Raw genomic sequence first — 23,657 nt, forward strand, 5'->3', positions numbered from 1 at the left:
ACTGTTATGAAATGATTATGAATGGTAAACCGACCTGATAAACATGTATACTGCTCTATAGTCGGGTTGTTGTCTCTACGACAAATTCTCAATTCTTATTCTCAATTTTATACACCAATAAAAATGCAGTCGTAATTCCAGAATATGAATTATCCTCTTATTCATTTATTCCAGAATAATAATTATTGACAAAAGTGTCAACTATATGGAGGTGAAAACATCAGGGACAAAACGCTCTACAGCAATGACGACATGTGATATATACAGTGGTTATTAAATTCATTTCCCATTATCTCTTTAAAATTTTTAATAAGGATACTTATTGTGTTATTGGTTTATACTTTGATAATATTTGTTTTGAGATGAACACCCCCTTTTTCTCGCTGATTCCCATCTTTTAATGCTGACTTTAAACTCAAAAATAAAAGGCGTTATCCGTAACATCAAGTTTAACCATATTTGCGGAATGCTTTCACGCAATAATATTTTCGCATAATATTTACCAGGAATTTACAGTATTCAAGGTTTTCAACAGCTCAAAGTGTAGGATTGATGATTTTTATTTCAATGACTTTGTTTTTATAAATAATAATTTCTCTTCTCTCAAATTCCCATTTTTTAAGAAGGAATTATGCTGGTTTACATTCTGACAGTGCATCTAAAGGTTTCATTACAAAAATCTGCACCATATGTTAAATTCAGGAACTCGCTAATGCAAACCTTTAATTCTTTCTCTGGCATTTGTTTCTAAGTTTTGGATTTTCAAATACTTTTGCCTCGATCATCACTAAAGAGACATTTATTGTCGAAATTCACAACTGGTGCAGAAAAAATGATACCTTTAAAGTTATTACTTCTACTGGGTCGATTCCTCTGATGTAAGACTAAGTCCCCTCGGTAACCACTATCGCAGTAGCCAATACTTCAATACCGGCTTTGGCTATTCTTTTTGGTTCTAAAGCTCTTCAAGCCACGACCTTAAAAGTGCTTGATCTAGAGTACAAGGTTTTGAATTAAGAGCTGTTAATATCACCGATATGGATTCGGGTAGTAACGACTAATATAAACGATGGTTTTCGAATCGTATCATATACTTTTTGACATTCTCTAATACAGAATCAACCCAACGCCTTGTTAACATTTGAAAGGTATGACATGGGTTATTTTCTTCTCATATATTTTATGATGGTATAATACTAAACCCCTAATGGGGGGATTTTGTTTGATATTCATATGATGAAGACTCAATCTTTCAATCAGTTTAATTGAGGTCTGGAGCTGTCATGTCAGTAACTGCTAGTAGTCCTTTGTTAATGTATGTATAATTGTCATTTTGTTTAGTTTATATTGTTACCTATTTAGACATCGTACTCGGACTTCTCTTAAACTGAGTTTTACTGTGCGTATTGTTGTGTGTTTGTTTTTCTACATTGGCTAGTGGTATAGGGGAGGGTTGAAATCTCAAAAAACATGTTTAACCGCAATTTTGTACCTGTCAGGAGCCTCTGGCCTTTCTTCGTCATGGATAAATTTTGATTTTAGTTTCTTGTGTACAATTCGGAGTTGTGTATGACGTCCATTATCACTGAACTAGTATACACATTTTTCAAGGGGTCATCTGAAGGGCTTCTCCGGCTGCGGGAGTTTCTCGCTATATTGAAGACCCATTGTTGGCATTCGGCTATTGTCTGCTCTATGGTTGGGTTGTCTCTTTGACAAATTCCCCATTCCTATTCTAAACTTTATGTGATTTCTTTTCCTCCGCAAACGCGCAGGAATACATGTCCGGTTTTTATTATTGTCAAGATTTTGTAGCAGTTTTTTTGAAATTTGAAAATTGTAATTTTTGGCCTTTATGAAAATTATAAACTGAATTTTATTAAAAATAAATTATCTTACTGACGAAGTACTTTATTTACAGATGTAAGATGCAAGATATAAAACCTAATATAAAAGGTCTTCAAAATTACATAAAGGAAAACTTGATTTAAGAGAAACATATTTCTTCAAAATACTTAAGTGTGAACTACACACCTTGTACTGGAATCCCTGGGCTAAGGCCATTAATTAAATTTAAACATGTATGTATATGAGCATTTGAAATTATTTGTATACTGTTATACCATACTATATGTATGCTCATATATATTTATTGCACTACTATTATTATATTCATGAAAATGTTATTACTATACTTAATCCTAAATTTCAAAGTGTTCATAGAATGCTTATTATGCTTCTTTATTTCATTTGCTTGCTTATTGTGCCACAAATAAATATTTGTTGATACTTGTAAATTCATGAGGAAAAAAAAATAAATTATCAAAAAATAAAAGAGGCATTTGACTTCTTAGTATAGATAATTTTTGAAAATCCAATTCTTAATTTGATACTTGATTAATATTTAAAGTGAACAAATTAAGGGGAGATAACAGATGACACGATTGTTCATTTATGGCGCGTATACTATTGTCGGGTTTTGTATTATTGTTTGATGTATATCGCGAAATATTTGATGTATAACTATAATGGAAAAGTAATGTAATATGTTTTGTAACTGTTGTAAATATTTATTAGACTGTGAACGTGAATAAAAAAAAAAAGGTTTTGTAGCAGAATCTTGTGAAATATACGCTTCCCAAATGGTTTCGTATCTGAACACAAAAAGTATAATTTTTTTTTAAGATTTTTAATTAAATGATTATAATTTCTTCATAACATTTCCTTGTTCACTTTTTAACTCCTCATTTAAGAAGTAAAATCTTAGTTTGAAAGTAGCTTATCTATCTTTATTGTGTTTTATGAGACAATGATTTTGTGTCTACCTAATTATATTTTGGAAGTCGACAGTTCAAAAATCCGCTGTTTCAGATAAATATCGTCCTTATGCTAGTGCAAGTAAACATGTACGTGTACTGGAAATTCTGTGTTGTTACAGATTTTCCGAAGAAATGTTTCAACCCAAAATAAGTTAATAGATGAATATATTTATTTGCATAAGGTCGTTTTCTATCCGACGTAGCTCAAATTAGACAAAATATACATCCTTATCAACATTAAAGCGGTAAAAAACTAGATAAAACAATAATAAAATTGAGATAGAAATGGTGAATATGTCACAGAGACAACAATCCGACCAAAGAGCAGACAACAACTGAAGATCACCTGTCCAATGGTTCTCCAATGCATCGAGAAACTCCCGCATCCGGAGACATGCTTCAGCTGGCCCCTAAACAAAAATGTATAATAACCATAGATGAGGTTTTTGTAGTAAAATGATTCATAAAGCTTAGGTTATCTCAAACTAAAAATACAAAGGTATTTTTTTCTGTAATTGATACTTGTACACAGTAGTAACTTTATGATAAAAAATCTAATTCATAACTTCAAGCGAACATAAATTATTTAAAAAATAAACTAAACACCTTTTTATTGGATCAGCTCTCCTGACAGTGTGCAGCAAAGCTTTAATTTTTATTAAAGACAGATGTAAAATACTAAATGTTCATCTGTTACTGTCTGCCTAGTCGCTGCAGGTATCATTCACAAAAACCAAATTACTAAAATAAAATCAATTTTCATTATGCACGCAAATGCATATTATGAATCAAAATAAAGATTCTGTTCCTTCACACATTATTATTCACATTAATAAAAAAAACCCACAAAAACAATACATTAAGTCGTGTGGGAGGATGGGAAACTTAGCTGCACCATAAGCGAACCCCGAATGACAATATCTTGAATTCACACAACCGCCAAAAGTATAGCACGAAATATTTGAATTGACCTTATTCAATTATAATGGCCATTTACAACTCGATCAATGAAAAACATTTAACCTATTTATACTTTCAACACTTGTATAGTTCTAAACAAATATACGTGGTAATGTTTACATACCGGTGTACATAACTTTAATAAATATATTTATTAGTGTTCGTTTTTTAAACTATGCAAAATAAGGGAAATACTATTTAAAGATGAATTTGATTACATAATAACAATGATTTTCTAACATATACAGAATACATAAATTTTTGGATGGATACTATTCATTGTTATGGGGATGAAGAACATCAGAGTGACAGCACGAAAGAAGCACTTCCATCGATAATTGTTGTTGGAACATGTTGTGACAAATTACAGGTATTATGATAAATCCATAAATATTGTTTTCTCGAATGTATGGCTATGATATCTAGATAGCCCAATATTTGGCCAAACCTAGAAAAAAGTCTTTAAGCTTTATATTTTTTACTTCTTTTATATTTGAAAATCTGTTGAAAATATCATTTCCTCTCAAATAAATTTGTAATCCATCTATCTATATATATATAATATACACGTATAAAAATTGCGGTTTTTATCCAACGCAATCATAGGTTTGAACGTAGTTTTCAATTTAGACTTGTTTGTATATATATATATATTGACACCTTATGTTTGTGGCATAACATGGTGGCCAGAAGTTAATTGTTTTCTGTTTAGTATTAAAGGAGTAGGTCCGGTAAGGACCCATTTTGGCCTCAAATTTCAGGTTCATCTGACGAATGATTTTGACCATTTTTTAAACACTAACTGTCTTAAGTGTCTATTTCATTTGATTCAATTAGTTAATGTGAAAGATTTTAACTGATTTAGTCATTAAAAACGATCCGATTCAAGCTTAAATATGAATAATCTACTAAATATGCAGAATAATGTCACTTTTCAGATGGTTTTTGTCAAAAATGAAAGTGGCCGCATCCGTGTTCATCCTCAACCTTTATAATATGTTATGTATTATCATAAAATACAACTTGCATTTCAATATTAAGGATGAACACGAATGCGGCCACTTCCGTTTTACACGAAAACCGTATAAAATTTAACTAAAATGCTAGAATTGTGAAGATTTCAGTAATTTAGCATGACTTAATGGTGCTAGTACCCGATATATGTGCATTGTATTGTCAAAAACAGCCCATATTTATGTAGCAGAAGCATTCTACTGTCCAATAAATAACCAAAAGTTTACATTTTAACAATTTTGTAAAACTGCTATATTTTGGGGCCAAAAAGGGGTCTTACTGGACCTACTCCTTTATATTTATCCATTTTGTTCCATCTTGTGATCAATTTTATTTGGCAATCGCCAATGGCAGTCAGCAGAGTTAAAGAACATCAGTTGTTCGACCTGTTAGCCAAAAAAGTGAAAAAGTATATTTAAACAAAACGCATTTGACTAACAGGTCGAACAACTGATGTTCTTAAACCCTGCTGACTGCCATTTGCGATTGCTAAATAAAATTGATCACGAGATGTACCAAAATGGATCTTAATATAAATTTAATACTAAACAGAAAACCTGTGGCCAAGATGTTATGCCACAAACACAAGGTGTCAATATTTGTTTTGTACACCAGATCTAGATTTCGACAATATATGTCTCTTCAGTGATGTTAGGGATAGAAACGGTATTTGGAAGGCCATATAATTTACCCTCAATTTCAGATACTCTTGAATTTTAAGAGTCAATATAGGATGAACGGATCATATAAACCGGAGGGAAAATATGATACAAGCCCAAACGAAAAAATATAAACGAGTCTAAATTGAAAACTACGCTCAAACCTATGATTGCGTTGGATAAAAACCGCAATTTTTATACGTGTGCATGTAAAACAAATTCCGTTGTAGAAGGGTCTAAATACAGCACAAACAACATTTTCCAAAAGACCAAAAAAGTGAAAAAGTATATATATATATATATCTCGATTCTACCACTGTATCGAGTGTTATACGATATTTATCCACTCGAGACAGTTAAATGTTCAAATTTAAAACGCGAGGCTTACCCGAGCGTTTTAAATATTTAAAATTTAACTGTCGAGAGTGGATAAATATCGTATTACACGAGATTTGGTGGTGGAATCTGTTTTTCTAATGATTTTCTAACCTTATGCAGGAAAACTCATTCCTTCTTTTTGAATGATCTGCAAAAAGATGTGTTCTTTCTATGTGACGTCATCAGGTATGGTGGCCTTTTTTCATGCCGTCACAATAGGAATTTCAGATGAGAGCAAGAAAGTTCGACGTCATAATCGGATTTTAACCAATGAAGTACTGAGATCAAACGAACCACACGTTGATTGATTTTTTTTATACAATGGGTGCAGAAAGGGATAAATTGACGAAAAATTCGAGAAATATATATATATATATATATATATATATATATATATATATATATATATATATATATATAGCAAAAAGTAAATAAACACGGTGTACAGAATGTATATAATAACATTTTTAAATTCGCAAACTACGTTTCACATCAAATAATAAAAGTTCGTTAAAATATTGTCACTAGCGCTTTCATGCCTTCTGGCAATCTTCAGGCGACATTTAAACAATATATAGTGACAAAATTTTAACGAACTGTTATTATTTGATGTGAAATGTAGTTTGCGAATTTAAAAAAATTATTATATAAAAAAACGCTTAAAAAGTGTACACAACAACTCCAAATACAAAAAAGGTAACTATAAATGTAATTATTTATAAATATTTCGGACAACAGATATCCTTCTTCAGTCAGATCCTGACGTTAAACGAATCATCTTTAAGTCTTCTTAGATTAAACTATTAAAACCTGAAAATTATATAATAAAAAAGTCAAACCGAACATCAGTTAAGACGCTTGCACCATTCTAAAAATTTGTTAAATATGACATAGGTGATATGGCTTATTACAAAAGAGGGACGAAAGATACCAAAGGGACAGTCAAACTTATAAATCTAAAACAAACTGACAACGCCATGGCTAAAAATGAAAATGACAAACAGACAAACAATAGTACACATGACACACCACAGAAAACTAAAGAATAAACAACACGAACCCAACCAAAAACTAGGGGTGATCTCAGGTGCTCCGGAAGGGTAAGCAGATCTTGCTCCACATGTGGCACCTAGCGTGTTGCTGATGTGATAACAAATCCGGTAAATAGTCTAATTCAGTAGGTCACATTCATGAAAGGGAAGGGGATCGTAGGTAGTTACGACGTAAGGAACACATCCGATATTATTTGTGAAACGGTTATTCCATAAGGTCAACCAATTAGTGATGGCATCCGTAAAATTTACGGAGGGATGATTTCAACTTCACCATTTGGAACTCTTGGTTTAATAGCTTCCTTTTTAGCAGCAACCCTCTATCAAGAAAATCATGATAGGAAATGCAAGCACGGGAATATCGTATCAATTGGGAGATATATACCCCGTATGCAGGTGCTACTGGAATGTTGCTACTTAGAAATGGAAAAATCACAATTGGAAAGCTAAAATCGTCTCTTTTGTCGTGAAGTTTTGTTTTCAACCGACCCTCATTGTCAATTTCTAGATGTAAGTCAAGATATGAGGCCGACTTCACTGTATCTGTAGTATCCTTTATCTTAAGTTCGATGGGATAGATGCGTTCCACATAGTCACCAAATTTTGAATTATTTAGTAAAAGAACATCATCTATATAGCGGAAAGTAGAGTTAAAGGATATTGCTAACTTCTTATCTTTCTTCCTAAGAAGTTCCTGCATGACGTCAGCCTCATGATAATAAAAAAAGAAGTCGGCAAGTAGAGGGTCACAGTTTGTTCCCATTGGAATGTCGACAGTCTGTTGAAAAACACGTCCTCCGAACGTAACAAATATGTTGTCAATCAAGAAATCAAGTATCTTGATAATATCAGTTTCAGAGAATTTTTTGTTTGAGTGATCCTTTATAAAGTGGTATTTATCCCTCCCTAAGACCAGATACTTGTATCTACGTTGGCCATTCTTTTTTATGAAGCAAAGCAATACCAACTCTTTGCATTTGTCTTTTAGTTTGGAATGTGGAATACTTGTGTAAAGAGTAGAAAAGTCAAATGTTTTAACAGAGAGTTCAAACATATGCTGTAAATACAAATAATATTGTGCAATTTGAACTAGCACAATTCTTTACCTTTAACAGGAACGACAATTATGATGGTACAAGCATGATTACGTCAGTAAAATTACCAAATAGACAGCACTGAACGATCTAAATTTATAAATATTTTAAATTGCCAGAGTAAAGTAGCTACAACATAGTCTGAGTATTTAAACATCGTGAACAAGCGGCCGTTAAAATGTTATTTTAAGTTTTGACTAAGTATAACTAGAAGAACGTGGCTTGGTACTTATACATCCCTCAAAAAATTAATCAATTTAAATTGGTATCTTCAACAAATTTATGTAATAGATGAAAAAGGTTAAGAAATAGAAACAGAGACTGTAATTATAAGTAATATAACCTGAATGTGAAGCACTACACGGAGTCGAACTACATTTTTTCATTTATCTCATGTGGTTCCAAAGTTGTTAATTTTCTTATCCAAAATCTTTCCCCAGCGAGTCTATCTTCCTTAGACCAAGCAGAGTTGTGTACATGTATCGTTACTCGTAACGATCCAGCGCTCTCGTGGGGAAAATCGTTGACTTCTTTTCAGACGTTATATATATATTGCCCTACCGTTGTCAAATTTGAGATATTATACCAACTTGGATCGGTTAGGGCATTTTTGATTTTTTGTTTGTTTCAGGACTGCCCTCTATGCAGTTATAACATCTAAACTGTCACAACCTTTGGCAATTTAGAGTTGTGCCAGTTCACATCGCAAATAACTATTTTTATTTGGCATATCTTTGTAATCTTTGCGCCGTGTTTTGAAATTTTTAAAATTGTACCAGCGTCTGTGGTGTCTGCTTAAATTGTATATATACTTAAAGATTTTGATAGTGTCTCAATTTGTATATACTGACATGATTCATTTGACATCGTGCTATTATTGAAGAAGGATATCAGTTCATTTTATAGTTATATAATGGTGATGTTGTACCCTTTTTGACTTGTTATATATTATATTTTGTAGTGTACAGAATCATATTACATGATCCATCGCCCTGTAAGATTAATCGTTGACTATTTATTCAGTCATTTTACATATAAACATAGGTTTGAACGTAGTTTTCAATTTAGAAAATTATTAAAAGATAATAACGGTTTCAATTCATCACTTTTACTAGTACTTTCACTGCTTTCACAGATCTTCAGGTAATGTGACTTGTATATAAAACAATTGATTGACGTTACCAATAGCATGACGTTAACACATACAAGGAAGACTACTAATGTCATTTTAAGTCTTTAATATGTAACGTTAAAATACGAATATCATTTATCATTTAATCCCGGGTTGAGAATGTTTACGAATAGTTCTTCTTTTTTCCTCCGGAGAAAATCATTTTTACGATTGACCATATACAGAAATACGGGGAAACTGTTTACTCGCGTAGTGGTATTAACCATATGTGGATTCTTAAAAATCCTAAAGAACTTCTAGACAATTCTAAGTCTTGGTCTTTTTCTGAAATTAGTTCCATCAAAACTTTTGATTTTTCAACCCTGTATACCACCATTCCCTATGTGAAATTGAAAAATTGCCTAAAAGAAATAATCCACAATACATTTCAACATAAAAATGGTAGCATTCGCTATAAATTTATAACTTTGGGATTTCATAAGGCGTCTTTCGTTAATAGGGACAAACAAAAAGGTAAAACATGCTACACTGAAAAACAAGTGGTCAGTATGCTGGAATCTCTTATCGACAACATATTTGTTTGGAGGTAGACTTTTCCAACAAATTGTCGGCATTCCTATGGGAACAAACTGTGCGCCTCTTCTTGCCGACCTTTTCTTATTTTCATATGAATCGGAGTTCCTCCGGATACTTGTCAAAAACAAGAGGATCAAAGAAGCCAGGTTATTTAATTTCACTTTTAGATATATTGATGATGTTCTTTCCATAAACAATCCGAACTTTTCTGATTGGGTTCCATTAATATATCTCCCAGAACTAGAGATTAAAGAGACATCAGACACGGGTCATTTTTAGACTTATATCTCAAATTTGACTTACACAGTCATCTCAGTACCAGAATCTATGACAAACGAGACGATTTTAATTTTGAAATTATAAATTTCCCCCTCCTTAGTAGCAATATACCAACTTCACCTGCATATGGGATATATATTTCCCAACTTATTCGATATTCAAGAGCTTGCAGCTCCTACTCAGACTTTGTAAAACGTCATCAGTGTCTGAGTAGAAAGTTGATGAACTTGGGGTATGTCAAAGAACGTCTCGTCCTTTTTCTAAAAAAGCTCATCGGAAGGTACCAAGACCTTGTTGATAAATATTCCGTATCAACTTCACAAATAATACACGATGGTCTTGGTGTATAGATTCTGCGTACTGATGTTGTTTATCATCTTAACAACGTGTTTTATAGTTCGTTCATTTGTCTTTGATCTATTTTTAATATTACTTTTACTGTTGAATGGTTTTATATGATATCCGTTTGACGTGGCTCGGTACTAATAAATCTCGTCAATGTGTTTGTATTGGCTTTCATTTTTTGGTGGAGTGTTTTGTATATGCGAATTTTTGTATTTCTTTGGTTCTTATAACGTGACTCTGTACTTTAAAAGATCCCGTCAGTATGTTATTGTTCTATGATATGTCATTATGATATATTTCTATTATGAATTACAATATACGTTGAACCACAAACGTCCAAATCATTCAATCACGTAGTGGAATTAACTATTTGTGGATTCTTATAAATTCTATATATAACTTGTGGACTAGTTTAAATCTCGGTCTATTTCTGAAATTTGTTCTTACATATTTTTGATTTTTTAACCTTGTATGCTAACATTGCCTATGTAAATTTTAAAATTGTTTGTATGCACATTGAACGACAAATCTATGTGACGTATACAATTTTCTGACGTCAGACACACAAATCAATGAATGTGTTTGTAGATAGTAGATGTTTTTGTGTTCTGTTAAATTATTCCTTTTGAAATTGTTATACGATGATGACTGATGTACCCATATTTTGACTATTTTATTTATTGTGTCTGTTTAGTTAACGCATCAATGTAAATATAACGGAATTTGATGAGACTGTCATCAAAGTGATAGGGTTAGCGCTATAAAACCAGGTTTCTACATTTGAAAATGCCTGTACCAAGTCAGGAATATGACAGTTCTTGTCCATTCGTTTTTGATGCGTTTTGTTATTTGATTTTGCCATGTGATTATGGACTTTCCGAATTGATTTTCCTATAAGTTCAGTATTTTTGAGATATTACTTTTTGCCCTGATATGAGTGTTAAATCTTCATGGTTGGTTTGCTGTCTATGTAAAGTCATTCTAGTTCGCAGTTAATGTTTTGTCTCTCCAACATGTAATTCCTCACAATTTGAACATATGAGAGAATAGATGACATTTGATCTTTTACAAGACATGTTTTGTTGAACAGTAAAATGCTTTCTAGTTTTGAAATAAATTGAACTTTCTTCTATTAAATTTGGACAAGTCATATATCGTTTATCGGTACATTTTTTCACAATAGGCAAAGTTTCATTAAAGTCAAACTTTGATGATGTTAAATAACGTTTTAGACTTTTCGACTGTATTTTGCTGTTGATAATCTTCTTTTTCTGGAAGACTTTGTCCATTCTTTCCCTATTGTGTAAATTTGTTTCAATTTGTCGCATAAAACTAAATATATTATAATCTCGCGGGATATAAGTTGTGACAAACGGAATAATTTTGTTTAAATTGTTCGATGATTCCTCGGTAGTTTCGGATCGCCGTGATTCTGTAACAATTGCTCCTTTTGTTAGTGCTTTTCAGTCGATTCCGTAATTAATTATTTGTTCCGGGTAGTGTTGCTTTTTTAAATACATTTTTAATTCTTCCAGTCTTTTGTTGCGTAATATGTCTGTACTAGTAAAAGTAATTATTCTTGACGCTAGATTAAAAGGTATATTTAACTTTACATGTTTTGGTTGGTTTGAGTAAAAGTTTAAATACATATGTGTATCAGTGTCTTTACAGAAGATATATTTGACAATTTCATTTTCTTCCGTTATAATTACTAAAATATCAAAAAACGGCATCTCCCTGACATTTCTGTTAATAGTGAAACGAATATGTGGATTTAAAGAATTTAAATCAGAATGAAAATCTGAGACAGATATATCCGAATTCAAAATTATAAAACAATCGTCAAGAAATCGTTTCCAGTTTTGATGTATGTAAATGGCAAATTCATTTCCGTATTTATGACTCAATTTTTCGTATAATAATTGTTCCAAATATCCAATTACAAAAGTGGCATATGAAGGCGCCATTTTAGTACCCAAAGCTGTTCCCTTTCTGGTGATAGTATATGCCGTCAACGTTAAACATATTTCTTTCTAGTATAAGTTTCAAAGATGCAAGTATAAATTCATTTATTAATCTGTTTTCAATGACGTTTTCCGTATTTTCTAACCAATATTTTACGGCTGTAATTCCTAAGTCATGAGGGATATTTGTGTATAGGCTGATAATATCAAAAGTAATGAGTTCTGAATCAGGATTTACAGTTTTTAGTAGATGATAAAAAAATTCCAAATTGTCTCGTATAAAACTGGGAACTTCACGACACAAAGGTTTAAGCAAAATGTCTATAAAATGGCTTAAATTCTGTGTAACGTTGTTAGGTCCACCTGCAATAGGTCGAAATTTTAAATCATTTGGTCTTAAAAGTTCGATATATTCACTGTTCTGTTCTGAAACCGCATTTAAAATTTCCTCACTTTTGTAAATTTTTGGTAAACCATAGAAATAGCTTTCTGAAAATTTAGAATTTGAAATGTAATCTATCTCTTCTTCATACAGTTCTGTCTTATGTTTAATAATTTTTTAATCATTGTACTTGTTTGTCTGTCCAATTTTTTATCTGTCACCTCATAAGCCATTTTATCTTGTAAAATATTTAAAATATTATCTCTGTAATACTCACGGTCCATGATTACAACTGCATTACCTTTATCCGCTTCTTTTATTATTATTGATTTATCTGATTTTAAATTTTGTAAAGCTGTTTTCTCCTCGTGGGTTAAATTGCCAATGTCCTTGACATTTTTAATGCTTGTAAGTGAATTTGTTTTTAATGATCTAATTGTTTCTTCTAAATCTTTATCTTTTGTTGGTCTTGGAATCCAGTCTGATTTATTTCTTACTAGTGGTTTATTTTCTACTTCTTCATTTTCTTCATTATCCTCACAAAAAATATAATTTATCCTTAATCTTCTGCCAAATTCATCAATGTCGGCTCCAAGATGTGGGTTATCCTCATTAGGAGTTGGTGTAAATTTTAATCCCCTTTTTAAAAGATTTATTTCCCTTAATTGTAATTTTCTATCGACAAGTTTATGATTCTAGGGTGAATTTTTTCCGTGTTTGTTAGGCTATTTCCTTCGGGAATGTCTCCTCGTAATTCGTGTTGACTGATGATGGAATTCGGTTCCGTATACTGCGGTCTGTTGTCCCTCCGCCTTTATCGTTCATCCTACGTTGTCCTAAAAATAGTTCTGTACGTTTTGTCCTTGTACCATTATCATTTACAAAATTTTATTGTCTTCTATCTGGTGCAGGATTTCTTCGTAATCTCAAGTTATAGTTATTCTGATTCGCATTTGTAGTTTGTTTAGAGTAATGCTTTTGATGTTGTTGAAATTTTGGTTTATTTCGGGCTGGAAATTTGTGCGCGGATTATATGATACTGGTACTTAGTTTGTTAGGTTATTGTCGGTATTGTGTGAAGTTCCGGGATTATTTCTTTGTACTTTCCTTTCTTTCTGTTGAAAGGTTTTCTTTATAAATGCGTTATCAAACTGGGTGTTTTCTTCAGTAACGAATAAATCACCGAAATGTTCTTCGTATTCTTGCAGCCATAGCTGTTTCCGTTCCCAGATTTGTACAGATTCAATTTCTTCTTTTTCACAATCAGATCTCCATAAATTGCTAATACTTTCTTTGATTTCGGCGTTAAATTTGCAACCAAAGTTTCGTACATTTCTTCGTCTATTTTTAGCTAACCTGGTCCGAAGGGCTAAGTGAGCCTTTCTCATCACTTGGTGTCCGTCGTCCGTCGTCGTCGTCCGTCGTTAGCTTTTACAAAAATCTTCCCCTCTTATACTACAAGTCCAAATTAAACCATACTTGGCCATAATCATCATTGAGGTATCTAGTTTAAAAAATGTGTGCGGTGACCCTGCCAACCAACCAAGAAGGCCGCCATGGCTAAAAATAGAACATAGGGGTAAAATGTAGATTTTGGCTTATAACTCTGAAATCAAAGCATTTAGAGCAAATCTGACATTTGAAAAATTGTTTATCAGGTAAAGATCTATCTGCCCTGAAATTTTCAGACGAATCGGACAACTGGTGTTGGGTTGCTGCCCCTGAATTGGCAATTTTAAGGAAATTGTACCGTTTTTTTGGCTATTATCTTGAATATTATTATAGATAGAAATAAACTGTAAACAGCAATAATGTTCAGCAAAGTAAGTTACTATGACTAAAATGTTCAGTTGACCCCTTAAGGATCCGGGGTTATTGCCCTTTATAGTCATTTTTTACCAATTTTTCGTAATTTTTTCTTATCTTTTACAAAAATCTTCCCCTCTAAAACTACAAGTCCAAATTAAACTTGGCCATAATCATCATTGAGGTATCTAGTTTAAAAAATGTATGCGGTGACCCTGCCAACCAACCAAGATGGCGGCCATGGCTAAAAAAAAAAGAACATAGGGGTAAAATGTAGATTTTGGCTTATAACTCTGAAACCAAAGCATTAAGAGTAATTCAGACATGGGGGTTAAATTGTTTTGCAAGTCAGGATCTATCTGCCTTGAAATTTTCAGATAAATCCGACAACTGGTTGTTGGGTTGCTGCCCCTGAATTGGAAATTTTGCTGTTTTTGGTTACTATCTTGAATATTATTATAGATAGAGATAAACTGTAAACACCAATAATGTTGTGTTAAGCAAAGTAAGATCTACAAATAAGTTAATGACTAAAATGATCAGTTGACCCCTTAAAGATCCGTAGTTATTGCCCTTTATAGTAATTTTTTACCAATTTTTCGTACTTTTTTCTTATCTTTTACAAAAATCTTCCCCTCTAAAACTGTAAACAGCAATAATGTTCAGCAAAGGAAGATCCACAAATAGTCAACATGACCAAAAAGGTCAGTTGACCCCTTAAGGAGTTATTGCCCTTTATAGTCAATTTTTAATAATTTTGTAAATTGTATTAATTTTTGTAAATTTTAACAAAATATTTTCCTCTGTAATTATAATGGGCCAAGTTCATTATAAATTGAGATAATTGTAAGAAGCAACAATGTTCAGTAAAGTAAGATCTACAAACACATCACTATCACCAAAACACAATTTTGTCATGAATTCATCTGTGTCCTTTGTATAATATGCACATAGACCAAGGTGAGCGACACAGGCTCTTATGAGCCTCTACACTACAAAAGTCAAAAAGTCTGAAAAGACCAGTTTTTGTCTGAATTTGCATGAATTTTTACTCGACATTCTTAATTTGTCTAAATAATATTTAAAAATTCTTGACATAGTATTAATTTGTCTAATAAGATTCTTGATTATTCTTGACAAGTGTCTTGACAGTATGAACATTGTCTTAAAATTTCTCGACACTTCCTGTATCATCTGATAAGAGTCTGGATTAGTCTCGACCAATTCTTGACTGTCTTAAATTTGTCTCGATCTGTCTTGACATATTCTTGACATTCTAAATAATGTCTGAATATGTCTCGACACATTCTTGACAGTCTTAAATATGTCTTGACACTTTCTCAACAGTATAAATTTTGCCTGAAATGTGTACAGACTTATTCTGCACTGTTTATGACATTATATAGCTGTTATATACTCCTTTTTATTATGGCTAAACTAAACTTTGAAGAATCAAGGATTAATTTGGTATAGTAAAATACCCTTTTTGTTTACCTATGTTGGAATACCCTGAATAATCCCCCATGTAGTTTAGTTTAGATTGTTTTCACTTCGAATATAAGTCGAAAAAACTGACAAACATCATTTAAATTTTTGCAATTCGCAAAACTGCCAGTCAAATATGCTTTACTAAAATAGGTGTCTTGTAGGCAGTTTATAATGTGACCATGTGTCTCTTTTGGACCCCACAATTCATCTTATAGGTTTGTGTAGCTAAAAAAAAGAAAGGGGGGGGGGGGAGGTTACATGTAGGTCAAAAAATTTGTTCTCATCTTGATTAAAAAAACTTATTCATTTTTTAGAACAACTCAAAAACATTTTTTATTCAAATTTGAGTGTTGAATTTTATAATTTTTCATCAAAATGATGATTTTCATCTATTAACAAAATTTTAAAATCTTAGTGGCATGGTTGGTCAACTGATAAGTTGTATGGCTGATTACAGGTAAATCAGTAATTTCTATTTAACAGTTGTGTGTATTCTGGGGTATGAATACCTTAATTTTATGGGGAACATCCTGTCATTGTGTAACACTTAATATATATTCCAACAGATGACATTACACAAATGTTTCATCTGTTAATGAATGATTTGTATATCATCATAATTTGCTATTTATATAAACCACATTTTTGTACAATAATTGTTTACCATATTAACATTGAATATTATGAGTGTAGAATAAAATATGTCTACAGAATGATTGGTTTAAATCATTTAATTTACAAAATTTAGGAATCAAAATTTTTATTTTTCAAAAACCCACATTTAAATTGTTTTATATCAACACACCCACATTTAAATTATTTTATACATTAGATTTTATAGCCACATTTCCATTTGTAAAATATTTTGTACCCAAATTTTCAATTATTTTACATGCCCAACTTTCATTTTTTGTTGTAAGAAGTGTAACTTGAAACAACAGTATATTATGTAAAGAGAAATAAAGATTGAAGTTATATCATGAATATTGGTCATGATTTGTAAAAGTGAGAACTGTCAAGTAAATTTAAGACACAATTCTAAATGTTCAGAATATGTCAAGCCATACTGAGAAAAAACAAGAATGTCAAGAATATGTCAAGAAATTTTAAGACAGTATTCAAATGTCAAGAATTTGTCAAGAAATTTTAAGACCATATTCAGAATGTCAAGAATATGTCAAGTAAATGTCATACAAATTTGATATAAATGAGAATTTGTCAAGAAAAATTAAGACACAAGTCATACTTTTGGAGAATGTCGAGTAAAAGTTTATGCAAATCAAGACAAAAACTGGTCTTTTCAGACTTTTAGACTTTTGTAGTGCTAGTTTTGTAGTTATGTTAATGTCTGTTAGTTTTATTTTTTTAAAGTTTAATATCAACCTCAAAATTACGAATAGCATTCTCGCGGCGAATATCACTGTCATCAGTGTGTTCTCCGGGAATGGTTTTTGGTTTATAAATATTTAAATCATCTTTTACAGGAAATAGCGGATAGATTTTAAATTGTTAAAATTCCCATTGTTATATTATAGTTCGTTTCTGTATGTGATTCATTTTAGTGTTGTGTTTCTGTTGTGTCGTAGTTCTCTTATATTTGATAAGTTTCCTTCAGTTTAAGTTTGTAACAAGGATATGTTTTTTTGTCGATCGATTTATGAATTTCAAATAGCGGTATACGTCTGTTGCCTTCATTTACAAATCTCATCCACATGTTTGTTCATTTCGATAAAGATAATCTCCTGATCACTCAACACTATTTGTTAATCTAATAAGTTATGTTCGTTTAAATTTGTGAACCTACACATCATTAAAAACCTTCATACAAATACGTGCACATATTATTGTAAAGTTTTTGCTACAGCCCTTTTGAAAATTGTGTACATTTCCCAAAATAACGTGAATGGTGACAGTGAATCAAATTGACAACATATCCATACTTCTTTAAGAAACCAGAGACTTGCATAAAGGAGATACATTGTCGGATCAGTTCTCAATTACGTAAACCGTTTCAAATGTAAATGATAAAAGGAAAGAAGAATGGTGTAATGGTTATTTGATTTCAAACATATTTTAATCATTAGCAATTGACATTGCTCTCTTTACATAGGTTTAGTTAGGGCATGGAAAACTTCTGTGTTTTTCGAGCACCTTCTCCGTAATTCAGATATCTAATTGTCGAAGGAGACATATTGTATTTAATGTATCTGACATGATGGTTTTATGATTCGATATTTTATGCAGAAAAACAAGAGTGTTCTACTTACCATTTAATCTGTGTCCCTTTTTTACTTTTGATAAAAGTGTTGCATTTTTTAAAAGAGGGACGAAAGATACCAAAGGGACAGTCAAACTCATAAATCTAAAACAAACTAACAACGCCATGGCTAAAAATGAAAAGACAAACAAACAACAGCACGCATGACACAACATAGAAAACTAAAGAATAAACAACACGAACCCCACCAAAAAACTAGGGGTGATCTCAGTTGCTCCGGAAGGGTAAGCAGATCCTGCTCCACATGTGGCACCCGTCGTGTTGCTTATGTGGTTACAAATCCAGTAAATAGTCTAATTAGGTAGGTCACATTCATGAAAGGGAAGGGGATTGTAATTACGACGTAAGGAACATATCCGATATCATTTGTGAAACGGTTATTCCATAACGGTCAACTAACTCGTGATGGTGTCCGTAAAATTTACGAAGGGATGATTTCAACTTCACCATTTGGAACTCTTGCTTTAATAGCTTCCTTGTGAGCAGCAATCCTCTATCAAGAAAATCATGATAGGAAATGCAAGCACGGGAATGTCGTATCAATTGGGAGATATATACCTGTTTAAATGGTCGTTATTGTATTTATGTTTTAATAATTATCCCGGAGGAATACCTGAGTGTGTGCGTTTAAGAGTCGAGGAGAGTCTCTATCATATAAGTTATATGGTTCGCTACTGACCCCCTACGGATCCATAGAGGGTTAGTAAAATCCATAGGGGACGAGGCCGAAGGCCGAATACCCTATGGATTTTATTCACCCTCTATGGATCCGTAGTGGGTCAGTAGTTAACCGTATAACGAATTTATCGCACGCTGCACTTTTTCTGATGCGTTTTGTTGAAAAATAAATAAAGACACACAACAACATTAATAGTTGACGTCACCATTAACATTGAACCCCCTATGAAATTTACTATCCCCCTATGAGACCATAGGGGTCACCATGTGACGGCGTTAAACCAATCACAACGTGATATTTTACCAGCGGTGCGATAAATGACAATAGCTAAACATGTAAGTCTTACTGTTTCGTTTAAATAGGAGTCATGTGAATAAGTGTTTTTAACAGGTCTAGATATATTACGAATAAAAATAAACTCTGGTTGAGAGATTTCTCCTCGGTAATTATACCACATCATCTTTTTCCTATTTACATCACTACGATTATCTATATATTTGGTCATTTTATGATCTGTTTTCGTTAACAGTTTAGAGTCACCTCGCTGAAGTCATAATAGAGTCACCTGACTGGAGTGTTCTTTTTCAAAATTGATATTTTAACATTGGAACAATTCTTTTCATATAACGACACAAGTAGTTAAAAATAAAATATTCAATGATTTCACGAAACGTGCTAGTGAAAGAAATAGAAAACGGATGTGTACTTTCTTTTCCTTTTAAAATTTGATTTTTTATCTATTATTTCTCATTACAAATGGAACCTTGTAAACTAAAAGAGACATACTACATTGATTTATGGTGTATTATGCATTTTGTAATATTGTGTGGCGTATATTTTTATGGTGTATGATATGTATGGTGTAAGTATAGTTTAAGTGAAGTATACGTTTAAGATCTAGGACTAAAAAAGTTATACTAGTATTTCAATGTTTGTCCTGACTGCTATCATCTTTTTCCTCAATAAGAAAATTTACGTGGGTTGTTGTTTCGTCCACCTTAGTGTGACTAAGTTTAAGCGATAAGTTTATCTAGCAATAAAAGCAGGTTTAATCCACCATTTACTAAATTTTATAGGATATACGACAGTTGTTTTCAATTCGTTTGATGTGTTTGAGCTTTTAATTTTGACAATCGAAAAGATATTTTTTTATTATTTTACTTTATGTGTATACGTTTGTATGTTTATACGGACATCTTCATATTTATACAGATGACTTAAACCATACCATATCTTTTAAAAACTTTATCTATTTGCTAGCTTACGCGTCTGACGTACTAAATTATAATCCTGGTACCTTTGATAACTAATTATATTTGTATGGTTTATCATATAATAGGAAATCGTTTGTTTTACTTAATAAATATCAAAGGAAACATTGACATGTTCCATTTATTTTTGAAAATCATTGTTCCATAAGAGAATTTCACTTCATTGAAATTACACGAGTGTTTAAATATATAGATACCTGAGGGACAGTCAAACTAATAAAATTATATACTTATCTTCTAAGCGTTTTACTAGGTCGTAATCGGTACCCTTTTCCCTTGAAGGGCAGTCATATATCAAACTAGAAAATAACCTTGTACAAGATCTTCCTAAAATTATGATATCCGAATCAACTTTCTTGTTTGTAGATAAGAAAGAAAACTAGGCAATGTGAAATTCAGGAACAACTAGATAAAATACTTGGGAACCATCCTAAAAGGAAGCACATCGAAGATTTTGTTATTTTGTCAAACACTATATCCCCTGAATCTGACTTTGATGCCCTGCGACAAAGAATTGCACAACTGGCGTCGAAAGTTGAAACCTGGGGTCAACAATTTCCTATCCGATGGATTAGATATGAACAAATTTTGGATACACATAGAAACAATCAAGTTAAAGTAATGTCATATGAAGACATGCATACAATAGTTGAATCTGCCGAAAATGACACCGAAGACATAAACGATATTAACTTATTTCTTAGATATCAACATGATATAGGGAATCTGATTTACTTTGATGAAATTCCAGATATAGTTATTTTGCAACCACAGTGGTTAGGTGATATAATGAAATGTCTAGTGTCAGCACGGAAGTTCCAGATCGAAAGAAATGTTGTTTACAATTCCGACTGGCAAGAGTTAGAAAAAACAGGCAGACTCAGCGAAGATTTGATCACACAAGCATTTACAGGAGAGGAAGCTGGAACAGACTTTCTGAAACACAAACGTGATATTCTACAAATTATGGAAAAGTTTGATATTATCGTCAAACCAAACATAGCTGATAATGAATCTATATCCATATCAGACAAAATTGGCGAAATTAACACGACAAATTCGGCTTTAGCAGAGTACTATGTTCCTTGTCTAATCAAGGCAAAGCCTATCAGCAATATAGTTGACAGTTTCAATGCAGATGGACAAGATTGTAACAAGACATCTTGGATATGCATGAGCTTTGATTTTCTTCCTCCTGCCTTCTTTAACCACGTTCTTGTAAGTTACATTCGCCGATATCAGATAAGTCGAGAACCATCAAAACATGGAAGAAGATTGGCGCTCTATCGTGGAATGGGAGTATTTAATCTCGATTCATCAGGTCAAACCAAACTGGCAGTTTGTGTTTACAACAAGGTGATTTTATTCCAGATATGGAAATGGGGGAAAAATTGTCAGACGTCATTCAATAATATATGGAAACATGCAGAAGCTACCATTGTTTTGATTAAAGGCAGATATAAGATGAATGTATCGTATACAGTTACAATGAAGTGTTGTCATGGACGTCACGACAATCAAGATGGGATGGTGGACATGAAGAAGTTGAAATCTAACGAAGAATATTATTGTGATGAACATGCAGTGTCACACAACTCACAAGACTTGTTGGATTCCTGGTTCCAGGTAAATATGGATGTACTTAATTGATGTTCCTTTTTAGATATGTTTTACCTTTCAATTCATCTACTGATATTTTAAATGCATGTAATTCGCAATAACGTGTCACACAACAGTGCATTCAAATAGTTTTATTGAAGCATTTCCTTTCTTTGTCAGGTTTATTTTTATATAAGTAAATCTTGTTACTGACCAGACCTTGTGGAAAGCAGGGTCAAAGCGGTGACATAGTGGACTTATTCATGACACAAAACTTTCATAGGCATACGGCAAAACGATAAGCAAAATAACGGTATTTAATTGCAATTCCATATTTCAAATGCATAAAAAGAGAAGAAGTTGAGTAGAATCGTATTAAAAAGAGGCGGAAGATGGCGCAGAGATATTCAAAGTACATTAGTCGAAAAACGTGATAGCGTCATAGAAGGCATCATAAAAACTGAGAAACACGAACCCCACAATTTTTTTTTATGGGATCTCTTGTACTCTAAAGACGTACGCAGATCAGGTTGTTCTAGATGAACCTGTTATATTTTATTGTAACTAACTTTAAAAAGCATTAAATATCAGAGTCATGTGGTCAATTACATGAAAATGATTTTGTGTATTTCAATTTCATTGAGACTGTGATTAAAAGTTAACTTCTAAATGTATAACTTACATTGTACGTAACATAACATAAACATTGTTTTATTAAGTCAACAAAAGCTATTAGTTACGTAGGCATCTTCAAAGTCTTCATGATGAGCTTACCTCGGATATCTTATATTTTATTACCTAGTAAAGAGTATTTTACTGTTTTATTAATATTTCTATATTATTTGCTATTTTTCTGCCATTTTTTGTTCCATGGTCTATTGCACTGGAAATTATCTTTCTATTGCACCTGTGTACAGTCTATTGCATTGACCTGTTATGACCTCTTATTCTGAAATATGATTAGTTGAATGGTATTCATTTGTCGAATCAATATTGAACTGACTCAGTATGTATTAGGTAATAAAACAGTTATTGAGTGTGTAACAGTGCAATAGGCTTCGGGTAATAGAACAATGAGCTGATCTTCATATCGAGGGAACTATATTTTGATCTATTGCATAGTTATATATCAAATAACTAAAATAAACATTATAAATGTTTGAACTCGATAAACTACTTCAGCATTGATGTGTATTTTGTCGAGACGTCATTAACCATCGAGATTACCTCCGAATACTGCTGACGGTTATATAACATAAATATAAATATAAAACGATAGCGACCTCGTTCAGTTGAAGTTTTCTAGGTTTGTTTCATTTCAAACTGTCAATTTTATCATTGTTTTACCTGTTTGAGGATTCTTTTTTGTTTGGATGGAATCAGTCAACCAAATCATGCTTTTTTTCTTTCAATGTTTACATTCTTTTTGTTTTAATAACTAGATACACAGGGATCCAGTTAAGGAATTGAGGGGCACGTACAAACAGTTTCAAAGAAGTCGAATTATTCACTTACAACCTATCTAATTGAAAGTAGTTGAAAGTAATTCATTGTTAGCTTAGAATATAATATCCTTTGTATACAGTTAAAAGTAATTGTTAACAATTCAATAATTCTGTAATAATTTGTATCGTTCATGTTGTATCCAAACAAAAGTGATTCAAGTTATATTATATGATGTCCTATTTCAAGTGTACCAAGTAATAGTTTTATTTGATCCCAAAATGATTTTAGAAAATTGCATATCTTCATTAAAATTCATTCTATTCAAGTTTAACCTCCGTTCGAAAAAAAAAATCATTAGTCTCATACCCCCGTAATAACAACCAAAGAAACCACCGTAAATAGAATTTTCTGCAAAATCAAATCTTGTTAACATCAT

General features: G+C 32.0%; 1 protein-coding gene across 1 annotated transcript in view; it reads left to right on the forward strand.

Moving 5' to 3' along the window:
* LOC143065714 (uncharacterized) overlaps nt 1-23,657 on the forward strand; it is a 43,388-nt gene that overhangs the window by 14,015 nt on the left and 5,716 nt on the right. Inside the window, exons 6-7 of the mRNA XM_076239171.1 lie at nt 4,028-4,149; nt 20,543-21,802. Coding sequence (XP_076095286.1) covers nt 4,028-4,149; nt 20,543-21,802 — 1,382 coding nt within the window. The remainder of the gene's footprint in view (nt 1-4,027; nt 4,150-20,542; nt 21,803-23,657) is intronic.

The sequence above is a fragment of the Mytilus galloprovincialis genome, chromosome 1, assembly GCF_965363235.1.
Source record: "Mytilus galloprovincialis chromosome 1, xbMytGall1.hap1.1, whole genome shotgun sequence".
Classification (NCBI taxonomy): Eukaryota; Metazoa; Mollusca; class Bivalvia; order Mytilida; family Mytilidae; genus Mytilus; species Mytilus galloprovincialis.